The sequence below is a fragment of the Cololabis saira genome, chromosome 21 (genome assembly GCF_033807715.1).
Source record: "Cololabis saira isolate AMF1-May2022 chromosome 21, fColSai1.1, whole genome shotgun sequence".
In the NCBI taxonomy this organism is placed as follows: Eukaryota; Metazoa; Chordata; class Actinopteri; order Beloniformes; family Belonidae; genus Cololabis; species Cololabis saira.
In genome coordinates, this window is record NC_084607.1 from 19,481,898 (window position 1) to 19,502,627 (window position 20,730).

General features: G+C 39.3%; 1 protein-coding gene across 3 annotated transcripts in view; it reads left to right on the forward strand.

The window, feature by feature from the left end:
- The window catches only part of prkar1b (protein kinase, cAMP-dependent, regulatory, type I, beta), a 60,066-nt gene that overhangs the window by 3,454 nt on the left and 35,882 nt on the right, over nucleotides 1-20,730 (forward strand). Inside the window, exons 1-3 of one of the 3 annotated variants that reach the window (XM_061711942.1) lie at nucleotides 5,749-5,854; nucleotides 11,051-11,221; nucleotides 13,768-13,859. In XM_061711942.1, the coding sequence (XP_061567926.1) occupies nucleotides 5,792-5,854; nucleotides 11,051-11,221; nucleotides 13,768-13,859 (326 nt within the window). In that variant the 5' untranslated portion in view covers nucleotides 5,749-5,791. Of the gene's footprint in view, nucleotides 1-5,748; nucleotides 5,855-7,436; nucleotides 7,585-11,050; nucleotides 11,222-13,767; nucleotides 13,860-20,730 lie in introns of those variants that run through there. The other 2 variants (XM_061711943.1, XM_061711941.1) reach the window with 2 other exon arrangements.

Below are 20,730 nucleotides of genomic sequence, written 5' to 3' on the forward strand. Positions count from 1 at the left end.
ACATACAAATGCGTTAAAGCCCAACTTAAGCCAGACTTTTGAACTATATCAGCATGTTTTTATGACTGAAAATAAATATATATTATAAATTATATTGTAAATTCACAGGACCGAATTGGTCCTGTGAATTTACAGTCAATCAGACCAAAACTGAGTTAGGCCTACTGTGTCCTATGTTTTTGACCTAGAAGTAACAAAGGAGGTTGCCACACAGAAGAAAAAAATCCCATTTCTAAATAGTGAAGCATAAAGCATACAAAATGTAGCAAACTGTAAAGTTCTGCAGTTTCCTGCTCAGTTTGTCACCAATTTGCCGCAAGTTAAATTGTTTGCCTGTCGTGGTGTTTGACATTGAGAGGTCATCCTGAAAAAAGCCCAATACTGACGAGCTGAAAGGGAACATATGGCCATGTGGAGTGAAATCAGACGTACTTTAGTCAATAAACTGATTTCCCCCCTCATGTTTGTGTACTGGGACCAGGATAGGGATAGTCAAGCTAGAACCGTAGCGCTTCTTTACTGTTTATGAATATTTAGCGATTAAAAGTAAGGCTACTGCTCCTGTTATTGTGGACTGAAATTCTGCATTGTTAAAGATGCAGCATAAATACTAAAACTCAGCAGAAAAAGGAATCAAGTGTTTCACACCACAAGATGATGTGCTGCAAGACAACCATCTCAATAAAACATGAGGCTAAAATATTTTTTAGTTTTGATCAAAATACGGTACTTAACCTTCAGTGTCGACAGCTTGGATCGACGCCAGCCCGCTGGGACCCTGCTGGATGGATGGATAGATATTCTTCCCTCTGTCCTACATATTCATCAAAGCCATAGCAATAAATTCATATATTTAGACTATTACACTCAGCTTAGTCCTTCAAATGCAGGACCTGCATTTTTCATGCCCATATCTATACAGTATAAGTTGTCAAGACTGCTGGTAACACAAACCAATAAATCTCCTCCCTGTAAGATGTAATTATTGGCTTTTTCAAGGAGGCTGTCTCCTCTGTGTAGGCGAACTGCTGCAACTACCTTAAGACATTGTCATTAAAGAGACTCTAAAGTAAGACTACTTACATTATTGAAAGAAAAAAAAGCATCATATTCCTTGTTACAAGACTTGAACGGGCAAGGAGTTTTCCTCCATGAAAAAGAGCACAACTTATGAAAACAAACCACCATTCTGCCCTTTGTTTATTATTGCTGTATGGCATGAACTTTGAATCTTGAAGCATACCAACAGTTTCTTACCCTCCCTTCAGCATCTTTAGTGGAAGTTAACATAAAATGTGTAGTTTAAGAAGCAGGACTAGCATTGTCATGTTATTAAAAAGTGGTCAGTGACATTACTTAGTGTGGACAAGTTGTTGGTGTAAGGACTTCCAGCCGTCTGTTGTCAACAGGAGCCCGGCACTATTCTGCTCAACCAGTCCAAATCTGTGATTATAATGTTAGGTCAGTCATTCGTGGAGCTGAAACAGGCCATGCATGCTTTTGTGGTGTCCCAGTTATTTAAGAGGCTTACTGTGTTCCTCTCCGCCCGCACAGGGTAACTTTGAGGGTGAATTTTCAGCAAACTATCCATGTCCATTTAATCTGTATCTTGCTCTAAAGGATCATTTTAATGGTCCATTTTTAACATCTATTACAACTGACATTTTTCAAAACAAACATCCCTCCTGAGATTTGATTATATTTTGTAATCTTCTTCTATTTTCAGTATTTATCTAATTCTGATGAATTGACTAAATTCAGCAGTATTTCAGATCCGGTAGCTAATGCTGTCAACTTCAAGAAATAATATGGTTTTCATGATATCATTTTTCCTTATACAGTATTTTACCCTCCATGTTTTTTTTTTTCATCTATTATGGTTATCCTCTCGTCAGCACTCGTCGCCCAGGACAGTTTATTCCCTCTGTACTCTCATCCTTTCAGGCTTTTCCATGTGATTAGTAGGCATGGAGGGAAATTTTCTTTTCTACTTTTGACAGACCTACTCTCATTTCATATCTGGACCATAAACTGTAAAAATGACTGGCCTTACCTCCTGTGCCATCACTCACAGGTTTTCTGAAAAGTGTTTTTGAAGCCTCTTTTTTCTTGTTTTCGTACTGTGGGCTGCCATGTTGCAATTAAGCACCTTACGTCAGTCACAGTTAGCTATTTTAGCTTGGCTGACTTAGGTAATGCTAACCTATAATGGTAAATTATATTACTTTTCATTCAGTCATTCTTATCAAATTTGCCCAAATATCTTCATTTCAAGTGTCATTACCAAAATTACATCTGAAACGCATGCTGCCAGAGCTGAAATGAGGACTAACAGAGCTCCTCTGTTTTCATGTTTTGATTGAACATACCTTCAGCCTAAAATTGCAAAAGTGAAAATCTTGCATCCTTTCATCATACTCATTTATGCATGGTAATGAAGCCGCTTTGATCTGCACAATAGTTGCTTGGTCGCTTGACTGAACTAAACCCGGTGTTCGGCAAGCTTTATGGTATAGTGACTGCGGGGGACCTGCATATTTGAGCTGGGAGGATCCTGAAGTGACCAACCTGGCTCCTTCACCTGATCCACTGTGGAGCAGCTGCAGAGCTGCTGGCAAACATTTGCAATAGGACCTCCTGTTTCAGTGGTGACATTAAAATTAAAATTCAATTCAATTCAATTCAAAATTCTGAATATCCCTGAAGGGAAATTAAATGATGACTGTGTTTTGCCAGTGCTTGATTAGCACAAGCTATCCAGGCCTGATTTTGGCTCATTTTAATCCTCGATAATCTAGCTATAGAGGCCAAAACTGTTTTTTAAATGAAGGCTGTATATATTTTTATTTCTGCATCATAGTAAGACATTTAAACATAGGAGTCAGTGAACGTTGACCTGTTTTGAAGCCAGTCCCCAGTGGTCAGTCGAGTAACTGCAACTTTTCCTACTACCGTGTTGGCCTCAACCTTGAAATTGAACTGTTGGCCCTTGATATGGATTCATACAACCTTAAGTTTTATTGTCAATTTTTTTTTTCATCTTTGTTTCCCTTTTTACATTCTTGCAGTCTTGTCATTGTCATGTTTTTCTTGTCACGCTTTCACTTGTCCTTCCTCCACATAAGTGATCAGTTTAAAAAGCTTGTTTTTAACTTCTGTTTTGATTGAACATACCTTCAGCCTAAAATTGCAAAAGTGAAAATAACAGTCATCTTGCATCCTTTCATCATGCTCATTTATGCATGGTAATGATGCCTTTGATCTGCACAATAGTAGCTTTGAATGAGTTTTTTCATTCCGGTCTCTGTCAGCTCAGTGTTTAATTTCAGAGACTGATCCTTAATTTTTGACTCAATAGTTTAGAGTAAAAACAAAAACTAACATTTTCACATAGCTGTGGCTGAATTTATAAGTTATACCATTCGTTACTGTGCTTTGTCTTTAGGTAACAAAGGAACACTGGTTTTGAGGCATTAACTTTGTATTGTGTTTATTTTTTTTAAATAAAAGAATCTTTTGTGAAAATAGTCTTTAACATTAACGGTATTCTCAAACAGTGATTAAAGATGAGTAACAGTGAGTCATAATCCTTTTTGAAATCTATTTTGAAACACCATGATTATATACATATAAGTGATTACTTGTTACGTTTATTTTAGATTCTGATATGAGCTCTGCACAAGCGAAGAGCAACATTCTAGTGCCAACGCTCTGCATCAGCTAAGAATGGAGAGACTGACTGTTTATTGATGAGCCATGTATGTATGTAACATGATCAGTTTGCACCTTTGATATCATCAGATCTTCATCAGAGTTCTTTTGTAACTTGCAAGTTATGTACATTGCTTACCACAAAGACGTACTGTATCAGAATCCTTTTCTGCTCATTATGCTATCTCTTTGCTGTTGGGCTCTGAACCTTGCGTAAGATGCCACCATGATAGGAGAGTAGTGCTGATATGATTGGGGAAAGGGTAAAGTATAAAAAACTGTACAACTCAAAGACAGGGTATGATCACCCTTATATATCCCCCCTTATTAGGAAACACAGGGGATTCTAGTTATCGTAACAACTTAAGATAGACACACCTTCAGCCAACAACACAGCCAAAAACAGGAACTTCTATATTGCTTCTTGAATTTACGTTATGGTTGGGGCAAAGAAATGCTATGGTTTTATCTCAGTGGGTGCGTACAGTTCTGTGAAGGCACAAACTGTAATGATTTTTCAATTATGTATCGCTAAACAGCATCATAAAGCATGTCGAGTAAAACAAATGTAAATCCTGCTGCATCAGCTCAGCTTGTGATAGCCTGTCATGTTGCATTGTGGCGGACTTCATCACTTTTTTCTGTCACAGTGTCAGTCATTTAGTTCTCGTCTCCCCCTGCCCTGTAAAATGAGAAGGCTTTCTGAGGCTACCAGTCCTTTGGCTGTCACAAGGCCTATCATCATTACAAATCTACCATTCCCTTCAAGGGCCTTTGATTTGCAATTTGTTTAAAAGTTTGTTGAGTCTGCTGAGAGTTTTTAGGGGTAACTTATACTTTAGATTATCCACCTCTGTCTTTTGCTCTCTTTTTTTCAGCTTCTTTTCTTTCTTCTTTTTCTTTTCTTCTTCTGTGCTTGTCTTCCCTTTTTGTGGCTTAAAATGAGTCTTTCTGTCAGTGAATGCATACTGTACATCAATTTAGCTAGTCTGGCAGGCCATACTCATTCCCTTCACAACATGTTTGCCTTGTGAAATAGCTCTGGTACCCCGTTTCCACGACTACAGAACATACCCACATGAGGACTCTTACAGAAGTGTCCAAGAGCTGCTATTCCAAACAACCGTGATGGCTGCAGAATTACCAATAGTACCTTGGATCTAAAACTTTTTACTAAAAAAATGACAACAATCGTTCACTGCCTTTCCTATTCCAGAGGCAGTTCCTTTCCTTTGATTGTGGAGTTTGGAAATCAAAGAGGAACCAGATTTATTCTTTGCATCAAAGAGGAGAATAATTAGGAGGGCTGACTAGACCACATTTTACCGCCAAAGGACAAGAAATATCAGTTCAGGTCATGATGGCAAGCAATATTTCCCATGCACAAAGCTCCAAGCAAAATTAGTGTCTTTATCCCCTGCACTCACTAGTCACCACCATGCTGGGAGCGGTGCAATTTATCAAATTACCCTGGGTTACGCGCAGTGACCCAGACCTAAATGTCCTCCTCTCTTGCTCAACACGGGTTTCTGCAGGTAAATCAGACCCCCGGCCTCTGTCTTCATGGTGGTCCCTTTTTGTCCTCTCTCAACTGGCTGTTGCAGCTCTGCACTTTCCTCTATCCATCTTAGATTGGCGTGAGAAACCAGATACAACAGCAGAACATGCTTATAGGTGGAGCAGACGAATTCTTTGTCAGTCACTGTTATCCCAGAAACAGTAGAATCAGTCACTTGAGTTTACAGGGAGCACACAATACTGGTCCCCAGCAAATTTTAGTCTCTCTGAAGATAAAGATTGGAGAGTAAATATACCCAACGGAGGGACTCCTTTTGCAGAGGAAGACAAGCTTGTATGCGTTTTGTAGCAGTAACTAGAATGAACATCATCAGCGTTGTCAGAACTAATACAGCAGTGAATGTTCTGTCCATTGTGGTGCTGTAATGGTGTGGAACAGAGTGATGAGTAGACTGTTAGCTCCACTGGTGGATTAGCTCTGCATGCTTCATTACCTGTGTGCGATTTGGTGTGTGTGTGTGTGTGTGTGTGTTTTGTACCTTGTTGTTTTTGTTTCGTTCGCATGCTTTATGCCACAGTAGTGGGCAGGGACGCTGTCAATGTCACTGGACAAGGGCTGGATAAGGTAACCTCTTTTGGATGTATGCTTTTCTCTCACAAATAAATAGATACTTTCATGTATTGTTGCTGACAATCAGCGATGGCGTTTAATGCTTTAGTGCTTCTGAGCCTGATACGTGTTCGTGCTGGGTGATATTTGTTGGTCACAGCCAAGTTGGATGAGTTAATAACTTTTTTTTTTCACATCTGCTTGGTGTAAATTGATTCCATGAATGTATGAAACAGGACAGGGCTGTTTTGATAAGACCTGTCATTCATAAATTTGTCTAAAGTGGATATTATGATTGTGACTTTAAACAGGCTTGGATTTGTGTCTTCTTTGGTTTCTGCATTGACTCTGTAATCGCTTTCATGCAGTTGCAGATCGAAAAGACACTTTTTAAAAGAGCCTTTTGGTCCTGCTTATCACGCTTGTGTCCTCTGTCTCTCCTCATCTTTCTCCTCGCCTATCCTTTCATTCTGGCAACACAGCTGCTGATGATGACGCAGGGAGAGCAGCGGAGAGCAGGGCGAAAGAGTGTAATATAGGGCAATAGCAAACGTTCTAGAGCAGAAACAGCACAGAATTGCAGGCCGTGTTAAATGAGGAATGCCTTGCTACTGAGCCATGGAAATACTAAATGTTGTCTTCTAAAACTCTGTAATCTGTGTCTTAGTACAGAAATACTTAATTGTAGCTGCTCTTGCCTCAGCTTGAGTTTACGCAGCTTGAGCTGAGGCAAGTGAAGCTAATGAAGCGTCCTGCGTGGACACTTTAACACTTGTCTGACGTCAAAACTAATTTTGTATATTTTCTTTTTTGTCCTGACCTCAGCATTTTCACTGGACGCACAACAATGACAAGATTTGTTGGACTCAAAGTCCTCACTTAATTAGTGACCCTCTGACCTCTGAGCAGAGTATCTGAGCGGGCGAGAGATCAGTAAAGATCAAAGAAGAAGAGCATCTGGTGCATATAGGGAATGCATGGTTATGAATTCTTATGAGGATGTTTAAATCCATTAATTTGTGCAAAACATACAGACACACCATTTGGTCAGACCAGAACCCCATGCTGTGAAGAGTGACGTTTTCCCTTCTGTTAAATGATTCACTAAGATGTTAGTGAGCGAGAAAGAGACAGAGAGAGGGAGAGAGAGAGGGAGAGAGAGAGTGAGAGAGAGAGAGTGAAAGCAGGAGCAGGACAGACAGTCTGTTAACAAGCGTCAGAACCGGTGTGTACAAATGTAGGTGTCTGAGGCACCGTTACTTCCTGATCAGTCTCACCACCAACTATTCAGCATGCTTACAGTGCCCAGTTGTCATAGTGACAGAGGGTAGCAGAGAGGAGCTCGCTCATTGCGCCACCTGATTGTGAGCGTGAGGGAGAGAGCCAGCGAGAGGGTAGAAAGCAGCGACACAGAGTTGCGCAGGAGCAATGGAGAGGCAGCCTTTTTGCTGTGATCAGTGTTTTCATCAGTAGATTTGTTCTACGGATCCTGTTTCGTGGGCTTTGCAGGCAGTTTGCCACTTCCTCGCTTTGTCTCACACACCAATTTGGATTATCTGCCAACAGTCTGTGCTAGAATGGAAAGATGCTGATGCACTGTGACATGTGTGTCAGGTGTATATGAGATGGGAATCCATGTGTGCACATTCCCGTCATCACTTGGACGGACATAGTTTGACTTGCTTGGTGCCTCTGACAGGTGGAGTGAAACACAGCAGGCCAGGCCAGTGGCTCTCCATGCCATGGTAAATACCTCTTATTAAACACTTAATGTGGACTTAGTTTGTTGGAGCAAACCTGTGTAATCTCTTGCATGCTCTTGCATAAGTAGAATACAATTTTGTGCAAATGTTAGGAATGTCTACTAGATAGATACTCTGTACTCCTACTTGTTGTTTATACTGTGCTTACTTTTTTCTCTTTTGAGGATGCAGTGTTACCTGGCTGCAAACCTTGCTGCTTTTATCTAACCAAGTGTGTGAGGTCTCATCTCTTTTTGCAGTATGCCTGTGCATGTGTTGCTGGGATTGTGTGTAATAAAGTGTGAGAGTCGTTTGCATTGATGCTGCTCTCCGGGTCTGCTCTCTTTTTTTTTCTCCTCCCACTGGCTGTGTTCCCTCAGGCGGTGACTATGCGTAAGCGAGAAACACGTGTACGTCCTGAAGTATGTTTGCTTGCTTGCCTGACTCGAGTGTGTGATCTGCATTATTAATTGCCATTGATTGTAATGAGCAGGAGAAATACAATGTCAGGCAAAAGAGGAAGAGGTGAAAGTGAAAAACACAGGGAAAAAAAAATCATTAGGTGAGATGATGCCATTTAAAAGAGGGTCAAATTGCAAGCTAATTAATTTTTTGCAGACTTTTTAGGTGGATAATGATTTGTATCATTATAGCATGGATATATTGCTGTTTTCATCACCATCACTCACTAAAAAAGACAGTTTAAAAAGAATGGGCAGAGAAGTGCTGAGACATGAGGTCTGGATTTGACAGTTAAATTTGTCTCCTCCCCTACATCTATTTTTTTAATCTCTCTCTCTCTCTGTCTGTCTGTCTGGCTTCATCTGATCCCGTCATCATTTCAGTCATTCTACCATGGGTCGTCTTCTTCTCTTTGTTTGTCTCTTTCCGTCCTTCAGTAATTGTATGCTCAGACTGAGCAAGAATCAGTTTCTGGTTTCTGCTCAAGGCCTCCTGTAATAACTCCGATTCTCACTTCCAACTATACGAGTGTCCCAGCTGTTACATGAATGATTCAGAAGTGCTAAGGAACATGATGCCCATTATGGTGGACTAAATCTAGGTGTGAAGTGTGTCTTTTTTTGAATTTTTATTTTATTGCATTTGCTCTTGTGAAGTAGTTAGAATATTGTATAAATTGATTTTCTTATTTGTAAACGGCAACCCAGCTTAGCCGAAAAAACAAAACAAAATAAAACAACCCCCCCCCCCCAAAAAAAAAAAAAACAGACGCTCCAGTCTTGTTTTTAATCAAATCACGTTTGCTGTGGCATCAATTTCTTGAGTTTATGAACTGTCACAACATTTATTTCCACCCAGAGTAAAATCCTTTTTTCTCCAATGTCTTAGTTTGATGACGGGAGAGTGCAAAAAGTATTTTTCAGCATATTCTTAGTATTCTCATTGGTGTTTAACCTCTGTGTAATATTCCCTGAACCAATCTGTCACACTTTGAGTCAGATGAATCCTGGAATTTTCAAGTTGAATGTTGTCCCATCAGTGAAGAAAAATATCTATTTATGTAGGACCCCAGTGATTAAGCATATTCATGGAATCGGCTGACTTTATTTTTTTTAGGTGTTTAATGACTGACCAACTCCAGTAACTGCAGATTATGACCCTACTGTTACAGGCTTACGCAGTAGGAACTAGGGGAGATGAAAGCGTCACTTCATCTGATGCTTTTCTTAGCCTGATGTTCACATAACTCTGAAACAGACTAAATCTGGTCCCATGAGAGTCCACGCTTTAGACACAATTGAAGTTGTTTTTTTTTCATTGGCATCACTAATAAGAGGTTTTCATTGCTGTTAAGTTTTAATACATTGAGTTATCAACATTACTGTGTGTGCTACTGAAGATTTCCTTTGGTTAGATGTCCAACCACATTTTTTTTCCTGATATATGATGTTTCACTACTATCCTTGTAGGTTTAAATTTGAAACAGTGTAACCACTCATCCACAGGCACGGATGTGTCTTCTGACATGGTTGTTTTAGAGGTGAGAAGCAGCTTGTTGTATCAGTTGCGGTTTGCTTCATTGCAGCACTTACTGAATGAAATGCTATTCTGTAATTGCTTTGTTCTAGTATAAAGTGTAAATCTACGTGGTCCTTTTCCTAGTTTAAATTATTAACCTGCATTTTTATTCTCTCACTTACAGCTTAGAATATATTAGTTTATATAGTTTAGTAAATGATTGTAAACGTTATCTAAATCCCTGAAGTAAGGTTTTAACCAATTACTGTCTTCATTATTAATCTGCCTCTGCAGTCATTAAATAAACACACTTTCATTCAAAAGTAGTAGTATTAGTCGTAGTGATCTATGATAGCTAAAAATCACGAATAACAGTTAAGTTATTCGGTTACTTAGCTTGAATAAAAAGACATGATCAGTGTTGTATTTGGAGAGGAAACGAGTTATAGTTCTATTGAATCCAAATCTTTGTGTACAAAATGATGATCGTTTTTGACTGACTAAACACTTTAGTCATTAACCATTTCTAGTGTCACTATAAGCTAAATAAGAGTGGATTTAAATTTCAGTTTTTTGTCAGTAAACATGTATAAAACTGTATTTAACATTGCAATAAATTCATCTAAAAAGAGAAAGAAAAACTTCTGATATTCTATATAAATCGGCTATAACAGGAGCTTTGATCTGTTGATTTCTGGTTGTGTGGTGTTTCTCTACTGCAGTGCCACTTCTTTTGCTGTCTTTTGCTATTTTTGCCGTTCTGGAGCCTTTTACCCTGAGACATTTTGTTTCTTTCTGGCTGTGGTGTGGCACTGGATGGGCAAACAAAAGAAAGGGCTGAAATATATACATTAAGTTGCCAAGACCTTTTTTAATATATATATATATATATATATATATATATATATATATATATATATATATATATATATATATATATATATATATATATATATTAAAAAAGGTCTTGGCAACTTAATTCCTAGTGTGCCACAAATAAATGCTCTCAAGAACAAGAAAATGGAAATATAATGTGTACACCTGCATTTTAGTCATAGACATGTAAAATAATCAGTGTAAAAATACAGAAAGCAGGGCCCTCCCGGGGTTGGCAGAGGGGAGCAATGCCCAGGACTGTCACTTAGGTATGAGCACTGGGTGATGAAATGGGTAAAAAATCGTGGATAAAAAAAAAAAAAAAGCAGTGGATAATGACAAAAATTATCTCCTGGCGTTTGCCTTGGAGCACTAGATATTGATTTTGTGTGTGCATGTGATATTGTCAGGCCTTCAGTGCTTTTATAGTGTACGTATAATTCTTGATAATGGTTTGTAATAAGTAATTTATCACCTACAGAAGGGTTAGTACTTTAGATGGTGCATCTTCCTCGTTCATTATTTGAGAAGACAATACTTAGTTGCTTTTTGTTCTCTTCACACATTCATATTAACCGATATTAATATTTGTCTCTGTCTTTGTTTTTTACAGGAAGAATGCAAGCAGATTATGGCACGCCAGAAGTCTAATAGCCAGTCAGACTCACATGACGATGAAGTTTCTCCTCCACCACCTAATCCTGTTGTCAAGGCCCGGCGCCGACGGGGAGGAGTCAGCGCAGAAGTGTATACTGAGGAGGATGCTGTCAGCTATGTGCGCAAGGTAAGCATACCAAGGAGCTAAGATTTTTAAAATACAATCTCTTGTAATGCAGTCTCTTATAATCAATAACACCAAACACCCAATGAGAATGTTTATTTGCTTGAATATTGCAGTCACTCTGTTTACATCGATCAAGGGTGTAGATGCAAGAAGAATAACATGACGTGTGATTAGATACAAACAATGCAAATGCATCTACTTAAAATTCAGAGGTTGTCCAGGTCGGGTCATAAATAAAAATCTGATCAGATCTTGTCTTTATCAGACCTAAAAAAAAAAAATGATTAAGTATAACCTCAAAAGGTCAGTGGTTTGTGGGGGCGACAGTGGCTCAAGTGGTAGGAAAAAGAGTGCAGAAGTGTGGCTTGTTTGAATGAGTTACACAGAAATCATCTTCTCCCTAATAATAATAATAATGTGGCAGCATAACTTATGTTTACCATGCTGAATCTGAACAAACCGTACTTCTAGAATAATGTTATTTGGACAGATGGAGCTGCTTGTCCAAAATGCACAGTAATGTATTTGGTGAATGTCTAACACAACCTAAGAGCATAAACACATCCATGTCCAGAGGCTGAAGGTCCTTGTCATAGCAACCCTCTGTTCTAAGTCCTGCCTACCCACGTTTGACCAAGTATTGTCCAAGAAAGACTGACATATTTGATTCCTCTTTATAAGAGCCATCGGTTATCTCTCAAACTTCATGCTTCGTCATTTGTTGGACCTTCAACAAAGGATGTCCACAAACCAACAATAGCTCACCTTTACACATTTAATTATGCGTGCAAACGCACATGCTCTCCCTCACATTCACACCTTGTAGTTTGCTTTTTGTATGTGTGTGTGTGTGTGTGTGTGTGTGTGTGTGTGTGTGTGTGTGTGTGTGTGTGTGTGTGTGTGTGTGTGTGTGTGTGTGTGTGTGTGTGTGTGTGTGTGTGTGTGTGTGTGTCTCTACCACACACTACTATCGTGTGGTAGCTTAAAGCCTGTTTTACAGCTATATTTTTTTCTTCTCTGTCTCTTGCTATCACATGGATAATCCCACTCACAATGCACATTTAACTATACACACCGCCACATCAGTAGCATGTGATAAAAATAAGTAATTTACTGCATGTGATTAACTTGCACAACAAGCCCATCAGAGAAAATGTAATCAAAATTAAATCCGAACATGAAAGCACATTATTGCTTTAGTGTGAGAAAGCACTACTGTATGTGTCGTCATAGCTTTCATGAGGTTAACACACAAACGTACACACTCTCAAAGCCTTTATATGTGCGCTGACATCTTCTTCATCACTTTGATGAATGATCCCACTGTGAAAATAAACAACTGATTTACCAGAACACATTCAATTACCACACCATGCCCATTTGATTAAAAGGGATTTACTATAAAATGTCTGTGCGTCACAGCTAACACCATATTGTTTAAAATGTTGTTGGTTACGATGAAAATTAAACTAATACTATTACGTCACTGGTTTAACTCCTTTTTTTGCTTTTCTTGATTCACACCTGATGACACACACGTATCAGCTGAATTTGAATCGCAGTCTTTCACAAGATATCCATCTGTGTTTGCTCTTCTTTTTCTCTCTGTTAGGGCCACATATCTCTTCGTTGTGGAAAGTAAAAAAAAAAAAAGGACTCATAGGCAACATAGCTTAGCAAGCAAATGTCTTTTGCAAGCTGGTAACAACCTAAAAGCCCTGACATTTAATAATCTCATGGGTGACAGTGTTGGAGCTGGATCTTACAGAAGATTAGTAGGAGGCTGACCTAAAATCTGTGTTTTCCACCGATTCAATTTCCAGACCTGACCAACCTATTTTTCTTTCTGCCCACTGAGTAGCCAGGCCTGTAGTTCAACAGACAGATAAATTCTGGTACTTCTTATTATGCATGTGATGTGGTTGTGTGTGCATATTGTGCACTGCGCATTGTGGTTGTCTTCATGTGGAGACATCTGTTGCCTTAACTTAATTACACCCTAACCATTCCTCTTTCCCACAACGAGAGGCAAAACACACACAAACGCACACCCCACTCTTGCCCCTATTCTAGAGATTAAAAAAAAAAATTAAACTGCTTTTTTCCCTATCTTATCCATTAGTTGTATGTTTATGCTGTATTTAAATCAGCTTCAATTTCTTCTAGGTTGCCTGCCTATAAACACAGACTCTGGCTTCAGTTGCTTTGCTGTGGCTTCAGATGTTCCCTTTCCATGAATGTACACCGCAAAATCTGGGACATGAAAATGCATGTTTTATGAATGAGTTCAGCGCTTTTGTGAATTTTTTTTTAGGTCTGTGCAACATTTTCAGTGTAATCCCTGAACAGATGGGCTTTCCCAAAAATATACAGACACTTGTGGGATATTCCTTTCAGTGTTTGCCAGTGCTCTGCTCTTTAATTACTCAACTTAGTCTGCTTTTGAAGTTTGTTGTATTATTTGTTCGTGTTGGTTTGTTTAATAAGTCCATCTGGACTCCGTTGGTACGGTTTATTTTTCTGTAATTACTCCTTTGTCTACACAGGTGATTCCAAAAGACTACAAGACCATGACTGCCTTGGCCAAGGCCATCTCTAAGAATGTGCTATTTGCTCATCTGGATGACAATGAGCGAAGGTAAAAAAAAAAAAAAAAAAAAAGTCTATGTGAACCCAATGATATAGTTAAATATCTTCACATACATGTGATGATGTGATGTGTTCACTTTCCTAGAGAATGGGGAAATTTGGGGAATGGGGAATATAGTGGTTCCTAAATCTAATGCAGTGTTGCAGCTTTGTTTTTATAGTGTATTTTGTTTTCTTATTATTTTCATGTTTTACATAAATTTTTCTGACTTTTATAGACCTTTTCCAGCTTAGATAAAGTCCTGCACTGAACTCTTAGGCCAAAACCAGCAGCATGGTGTGTGCGCTGCACGTGGTGGAATATGAGGGTTTTCATTTTGGTTCCCATGTTAACCAAATAGAGCATCCACACCGGTTTTCTGACATGCACGTCTCAGCCACAGCTCAAGCTGCGCTGCAGCTGCATGTCGTCTATAGTCTTGAAGTGTTGCCTATTTTACTTCTGTGAGGTAAGTGTTAAGGAAGTACTTCTCAAAATACACGTATTTTGATGTAGTGCGACAGGTAATTATGTCCCACTACATCGGCAACAATACACCTTCCATAGTTGGTTTTACTAGGTACTATGTCACAATTACACCAAATTATGTGCATTTGTGGCCATTAATAAGTACAAAAACCTTAGAAAACAATTGCAACTGCTGCAGCAGTGTCAAAATGTATAGGTGTGCAGTCTTAACACTGCAGCAGCACAGCATAGCACACAAAACACACCCCAAAATGCTGATGTAAAGAGAGACTGCAATAGCCACTGTTTTCAAATACTTCAACAGTGTGTTTAGGCCATGCGTGGACAGTCATCTTGGGAGAGAGGCTGAAAAGGGGGTGCATTGATATGTGGGTAAGGGGCAGCTATATGTATCTGTGTGTTATATTCTATTTTGTTTGTGGTTGTTATGGGAACCTGTGTTTATAGTAGGATCATGTTGCACATTAAGGTATGGGTAGTGGTGCTCATAGTGCTCAGAAATCAACTATTCTCCATAATTGTCCTTAATAGAGACAAACATGCCAAGTTCCCTTATGCTCTCCTTTTATCTCACCATCTGCTCATATTCATTGTTCTTACACATTCCTCCTCTCTTCAAATACTCTCTCATCATCCTTCCATCTGTCCCAGATCTCCAGTGATTGCCGAATTTGGCTCTGACAGGGGATGGGGTTTTGTGGGAAAGGCTCTCAGGTGGCTGGTGGTCCTGCCAGCCAGCCGGAATACTGTTTCATTGGCGGGGAGAATCCATTATGTCCCATGGAGAGGAAAACACCGGAGCTTTCCTGTTGGCTAGAGCCTCCGCGGACCAAACCCAAAACACAGTTTTTCCATTCTTTTGTCAGCTGACGTCTTGCATTGCTCTGTTGGCTCAGGCAAGGGAGCTCTGATTGCATGCCACTGACTGTGAAAGAGCTTTGAGTTGTGTGCTGCATGTGATAGATACGGACAGTTATAAAAAACACATAGTTAGGTGACTGATGTTGCCGATTACAATTGCAATACAAAAATACCTAGCAACATACCATAAGCTGCCAGGTTTTGATACAGTAGAGGCTTATTTTACTGCCAAACTATATTATTTTGTTATCATCAGCTCATGAAGTCATGCATGATGTAGAATTTTTTCGACTGGCTGTCATGTTTGCTCTCTCACTACACACAGCAAGCATGAACTATCCAAAGCACACCCTCACGTTACAGTATAACATCCCGATGAGAACTAAGCACAAAGATAGACCAGTATTTTCATGACCATATGTAAATCCTGGAGACCTAATGTTTAACACATCATTTACAATGTACAAGAACCTGTAACTGTCTGTCATAAGGGCTGTCAACCCCATTTATATGGGCTTCTGGCCGTGTGTTCTACTTGTATAAGGACACTGCATGACCTCTTGGGACTTGCCCATTAACACAGCAGATAGAGCAGGATTTACAAGAAAGAGGACACAAGTGTGACCCCCGCTAGGAGATCAGTGAAATAAAGCATCATATTTCTCCTTGAACAAAAATATAGATGTTGACTTAGAGATTACTTAATATTTGTAAATGTAGATATGCATCCTCTTTTTACAATTTTTTAATTTCTAAATGTTAACAAATGTCCTCTATGTTAGTGGGCTTAGTCTTGCCTATCTTTATTTTACTCTCTCTGTTTCTTTTAGTGTTACCTCCCCTGCTCTGTTGTTTTTCAGCCTTGATTCACAGCTGACACTACTGGGCAACCTTCTGGTTGGATGGCTGGTGCCTTGTCGCATTGTGGTTGTGTTGTGGTTGTGGTGCCTGGCAGTCATACAGTCAGAAATTTGTTTTATCTAAGCCCAATATGGTGTTCCAGCAAAAATGAAAATTGCTCAAAGGCACTGGAAGATGTGTGGACATGGACCAGTTGCTCTATAGTCGACTACATGTTCTCATTGGTGAGGTTTGACATAACAATGTTGGCGCGAGGAGCTGGATTTCGGCTCATTCTTTATGCTGTACAGTTTTGACAGTCAGGCGTAATGTGCATATCTCTGTTATTGCAGACAGAAATTAGAAAATCAAGCCAGATTCAAAGTCAAGATTATTTTTTACATCTTGATGCCGTCTGCTGTTGGCGTTATTGAATTTCCCATGCAAAGTACATCAGCTTTCTCTATAGCATGCCAGAACTGCCTCGCAGTTTGTCGCTGACGCAGTTCAGCAGATGGAGTCTCACTAAACAGCCCCCTCTCTTTATCTCACTCCTTAATTCTTGCTGTTCTCTCAGTCTGCGTACAGCTGGCTCTTTGGGCTATCAGATGCTTTTGCAGATACGGTCTAAGCGGGTGAACTTGTATTTGAAATCAGTATCAGTACATGAACAAACTACTTCTCATCATCAGAAGGGTGAATAAGAGTATTTAGCTCGGAAGTTTGCATTTGCTTGTACTTTTTTTACATTTTAATATTAACTATTTTCCTAACTTTAGATGGAATTTAAAATAAGTTTATATTTGACAGTGTAACACAGACTGAGATAACCATAGGCTGACAGCTTTGTGTGTGTCAAGGAAATATCTTGTGTGATTAGTCACTCAGTGGTTATGTAAGCTGAGCGCCACACAATTTGTTCCCCCATTAGCACTATATTATGGTGTCATCCCCTTCAGTAGTGAGTAAGATTTAAAACATTGAAGCCCTGTTTGTTTTCTGTGCTCTCTGACACTCGTTTTTGTGCGTCCCTGTTTTATGTCTTTGTCCTGCCTCACTATATTCCATTCATAATCTGTCTTCATCTTCTTAACTGACTTATCTGCCTTTCTTGGAATCTGGGGAGGATATGGAAGCCTTATAAGCAGAGGTGTATAATCCAGGTGCCATAAAGTAAAAACCCTGCCATGTTTCTGGATCAGCCTGTACATTTAGAACAGGGGGTTTCACGACCTACCATCTACCTGCAGAGGAGCTGGTTTAGTGATTGGTTGGAACAACTGCTGGACTGGATTTTTACTTTATGGCACCAGGATTATACACCTCTGCTTATAAGCATTATTTTAAATAGGCACAATAACAGATGTCATCCTGTGTGTGTTGGCATGTTTTTTTTTTTTGCAATTTCTTTAAGTATTGACTGTGTGGTAGTTTACTTCTTTACTTAGTTACCCTGTGCAGATAAAACGGCTTGATGGATAGTGATATAGAGTTTTTAGAGTACACTCCTCCTCTTACATCTAGAGTTGAACATTTTACAGTACAGGTGTTCTTGCAGTTTTTTGTCTTGTTTTGTTTCTTTTGTTAGTAGTGAAGCTGAGCCATTAGTTTACTGCTGGAGCAATGACACCGCTGTATAATTACAGGAATGAGCCAGGCAGCAGTCAAATTATGGGGTGTGTTGCATGTGTGAGAGGGCTGAGATGGTGCTTTGATCATATCCCATTTTATAAATATTTGCAACCTTACCTTTCATTGAAGGTAATGCAAAGGTCTCATTGATGTGAAACTCAGCAGTCAAGACATTTTATCGCATTGCTTACCTCCTTTTTTGTTTTTTAACCTTTCTGAAATGTTACCTTAACACATGTAAAAGGAGAAACAGGTGGTAAAACAAGATACATGAAGCAGAGACTCATCTAACTAACTTATTCTTTGCTTTTCTCACACTCGCTGTCACCATGAAATGTTTGTCACAGTGCAAACGTTATACATTTAGTTGAACTTTACAAGGTACTAGAGTGAAGCCAACATGCGGTGTGAAGTGCATAAGTGGGCATCCAATTGCTAGCATCATTACAAAGAATTATGACATTATTAGACACACTAGCACAAATGAATTCAAATTACAAGGCGATATAATACATGTGCATGTCAGAGTGTTTTCCCAGTGTATTTGCTCCAGGTGGGAATGTAGAGTCTGCTTAACTTGCATGTACTGTTCAGTATAGAATTGTGTTCTCATTGCTCTGTCCTCCTTCCCCATGTTGCCCCTGAAAAAAGCCTGCAAAAAACAAGCAAATCCATGACTTTATCATCTGGATATGTCACTAGTGTGCTTTTTCATCTAGTTTACAGCACTTAAGTTTTAGGATTTCTCAATTTAAAAGTTCAAATGGAAAAATATAAGTATGAGAATGGACTCAAGCCATCTTACTTGAATATGGCCTCAACCACAAGTTTACAGACTTGTTTTATATATACTCTATAGTTTGTCCAGGTGCACCCTCATTTGTCAACTTATCGTCTCGTCACATATCTGCAGTTAAACACCCATTGAGAGTTAGTCTTTTAATGTGGTCAGTGGAGGCACTATCTCCTGTCTAAACACATAAATCCTGCTGTGAAAGTAATTCTTATCTAACGTCCTTTTTGTACATGATATGAAATGAGACAGCTGATAGCAGAAGCCTGCATATGTGTTAATATTGGCCTGTTTTTGTATGCGTGTGTGCATGCGTGGTTAAATGACAGATTATCTCATTTAAAAAAAAAAAAATAAATAAAATATATATATGTGTGTGTGTAACAAAGGAGAGATGAAGAGCAACAAACAGAGGAAGCACAAACTGACCCATATTCTCAGCAAGCTGCCCCTGTTTGGTATATTAGTCTAATACCGTCATACCACAACATGCTCTCTTGGGGGACAGTGCAAACACTAAAAGCCCCACTCTGTATATTCATGTAAATAGTCTGGCAGGCATGCATGAGGAAACACTGTTAATACAATTTTGAGGGATGTTTTGGCAGAGTTTGGAGTAGTCTAAAATAACATTACAGTTTGATTACAGGAGTTATTAAATCTCTTCAGGTCAGGACCTACATGCAAATGTAAACCAAGCAGATGCAGTACTTTTTCTTTGCTATGCAGCAAACTAAAGCCACAAAAACTAGTCAGTACTCAATAAGTAAAATCATTTTCTAATGTTTTCAGAAGAAAAATAAATTGTAGTAGAATTTATAGTTGAGAATGGTGAAAAGTGCTTGTGAAGAAGTGGTACATCCTCTACCGCATCTCGCCTGCTTTAATCCTCTAATTAACAAGTAGAGCAATGAGTTGATGAAGTGACTGATTAGTTGACCCCTGACCTTTAAACCCTGACCTCTGCATCTCATGCGCTAGCCCCTTGCCGATGGATGGGGAACATCTTAAGTGTACTGATACTCCAAGAGCTGCATGTGCGGGAAGAGGTGCAGAAACAATAATAAATAAATCAGTTTGGGACAGAAAACGAGCAAACATTAGCAAAGGTAAAAACACTGAACTGCCTGAGAAAGATCCATCCCGTCTTGTGCCCTAATGGATGTTTATTTAAGGCTTTGTGGGGAGACAAAGCAAGAAAGAAGATCCAAGGGAGATAGTATACTGTGTAGCCATATCAGATGAACACAGCTGTCATCTCCATATCTGATAACTCAGTAACACTAAAGTGAAGCTTTGTTCTTCAGTGGGTCAGGGTTACTATCTGAAACACAGATTTCATAATATAAAAAATAGATTAATATGAAATTTTCTGGTAAAATGTAGCAGAATAGAAACAAAAAAGTCCTGTATAAACATCCATTCCAGTGACAGCAGGTTTGTTGCTACCATGCAGCAGCCCCTAGGGGGTGTTTTTGCTACACAAAGTTGAATCACATATCAACCATCACATCATCGCTTCCTCTAAATAGGTCTCTTTTTCTGAATTGGAGTGAGTAAAGGAACAGGTGTTCAAAATTTTGGTGCTCATATTTTGAGTCAGGTGACCTTTTGCGGACTGTCCTTCCAGCCAGCATACACTTCAGGGTAAACAGGATGCAGATGCCCTGAATGGCAGATTAGATGTTTGTCTGTGATACTTCTTTCACTCAGATTCTTTCTTTTAGTTTCAAGGATGACTATTGAGGAAGTGTTCTGTTATCTGCGTAGTATTTCAGCTGGCTTTTGGGCGTTTTATGTGTCCTTTCCTCTTTTTGAGAGGGCCTGCTTCTGTGTTCATCTGAAAGACTAGTGTCTGTGATTTGTTTATTTTTATAGCAGGCTGTGCAATAACAGTGTGCAGGAACAAATTAACAGGTCTGTGTTGCGTGCTGTTTAGTCTATTTATCTGTTTCCTGTACTGACTTTCTGTGTGTTCTCGTCCTTGTTTTTCCTGAGAGGTTGGTGGTCCTCCCTTTTCCCCCTTTATTTAATTCACTACTTTTCTCTGTCTTTCCTTCTTTATATTCCCATCTTTCCCCTTTCACATTTACATCCTCACTCAAAAGCAGTCCCTCCCCCACATTCATGTTTAGTCTTCTATCTCTGTCCCCTGCATGGCTTTGTGCTGCTGCCACAATGCCAGAGGCCAGGCAGAGAGGTCAGTCACCACAGGAGAGCTGCAGGCCTGACTGAACCTCAACCATCCCCACTACCATCCAGCGC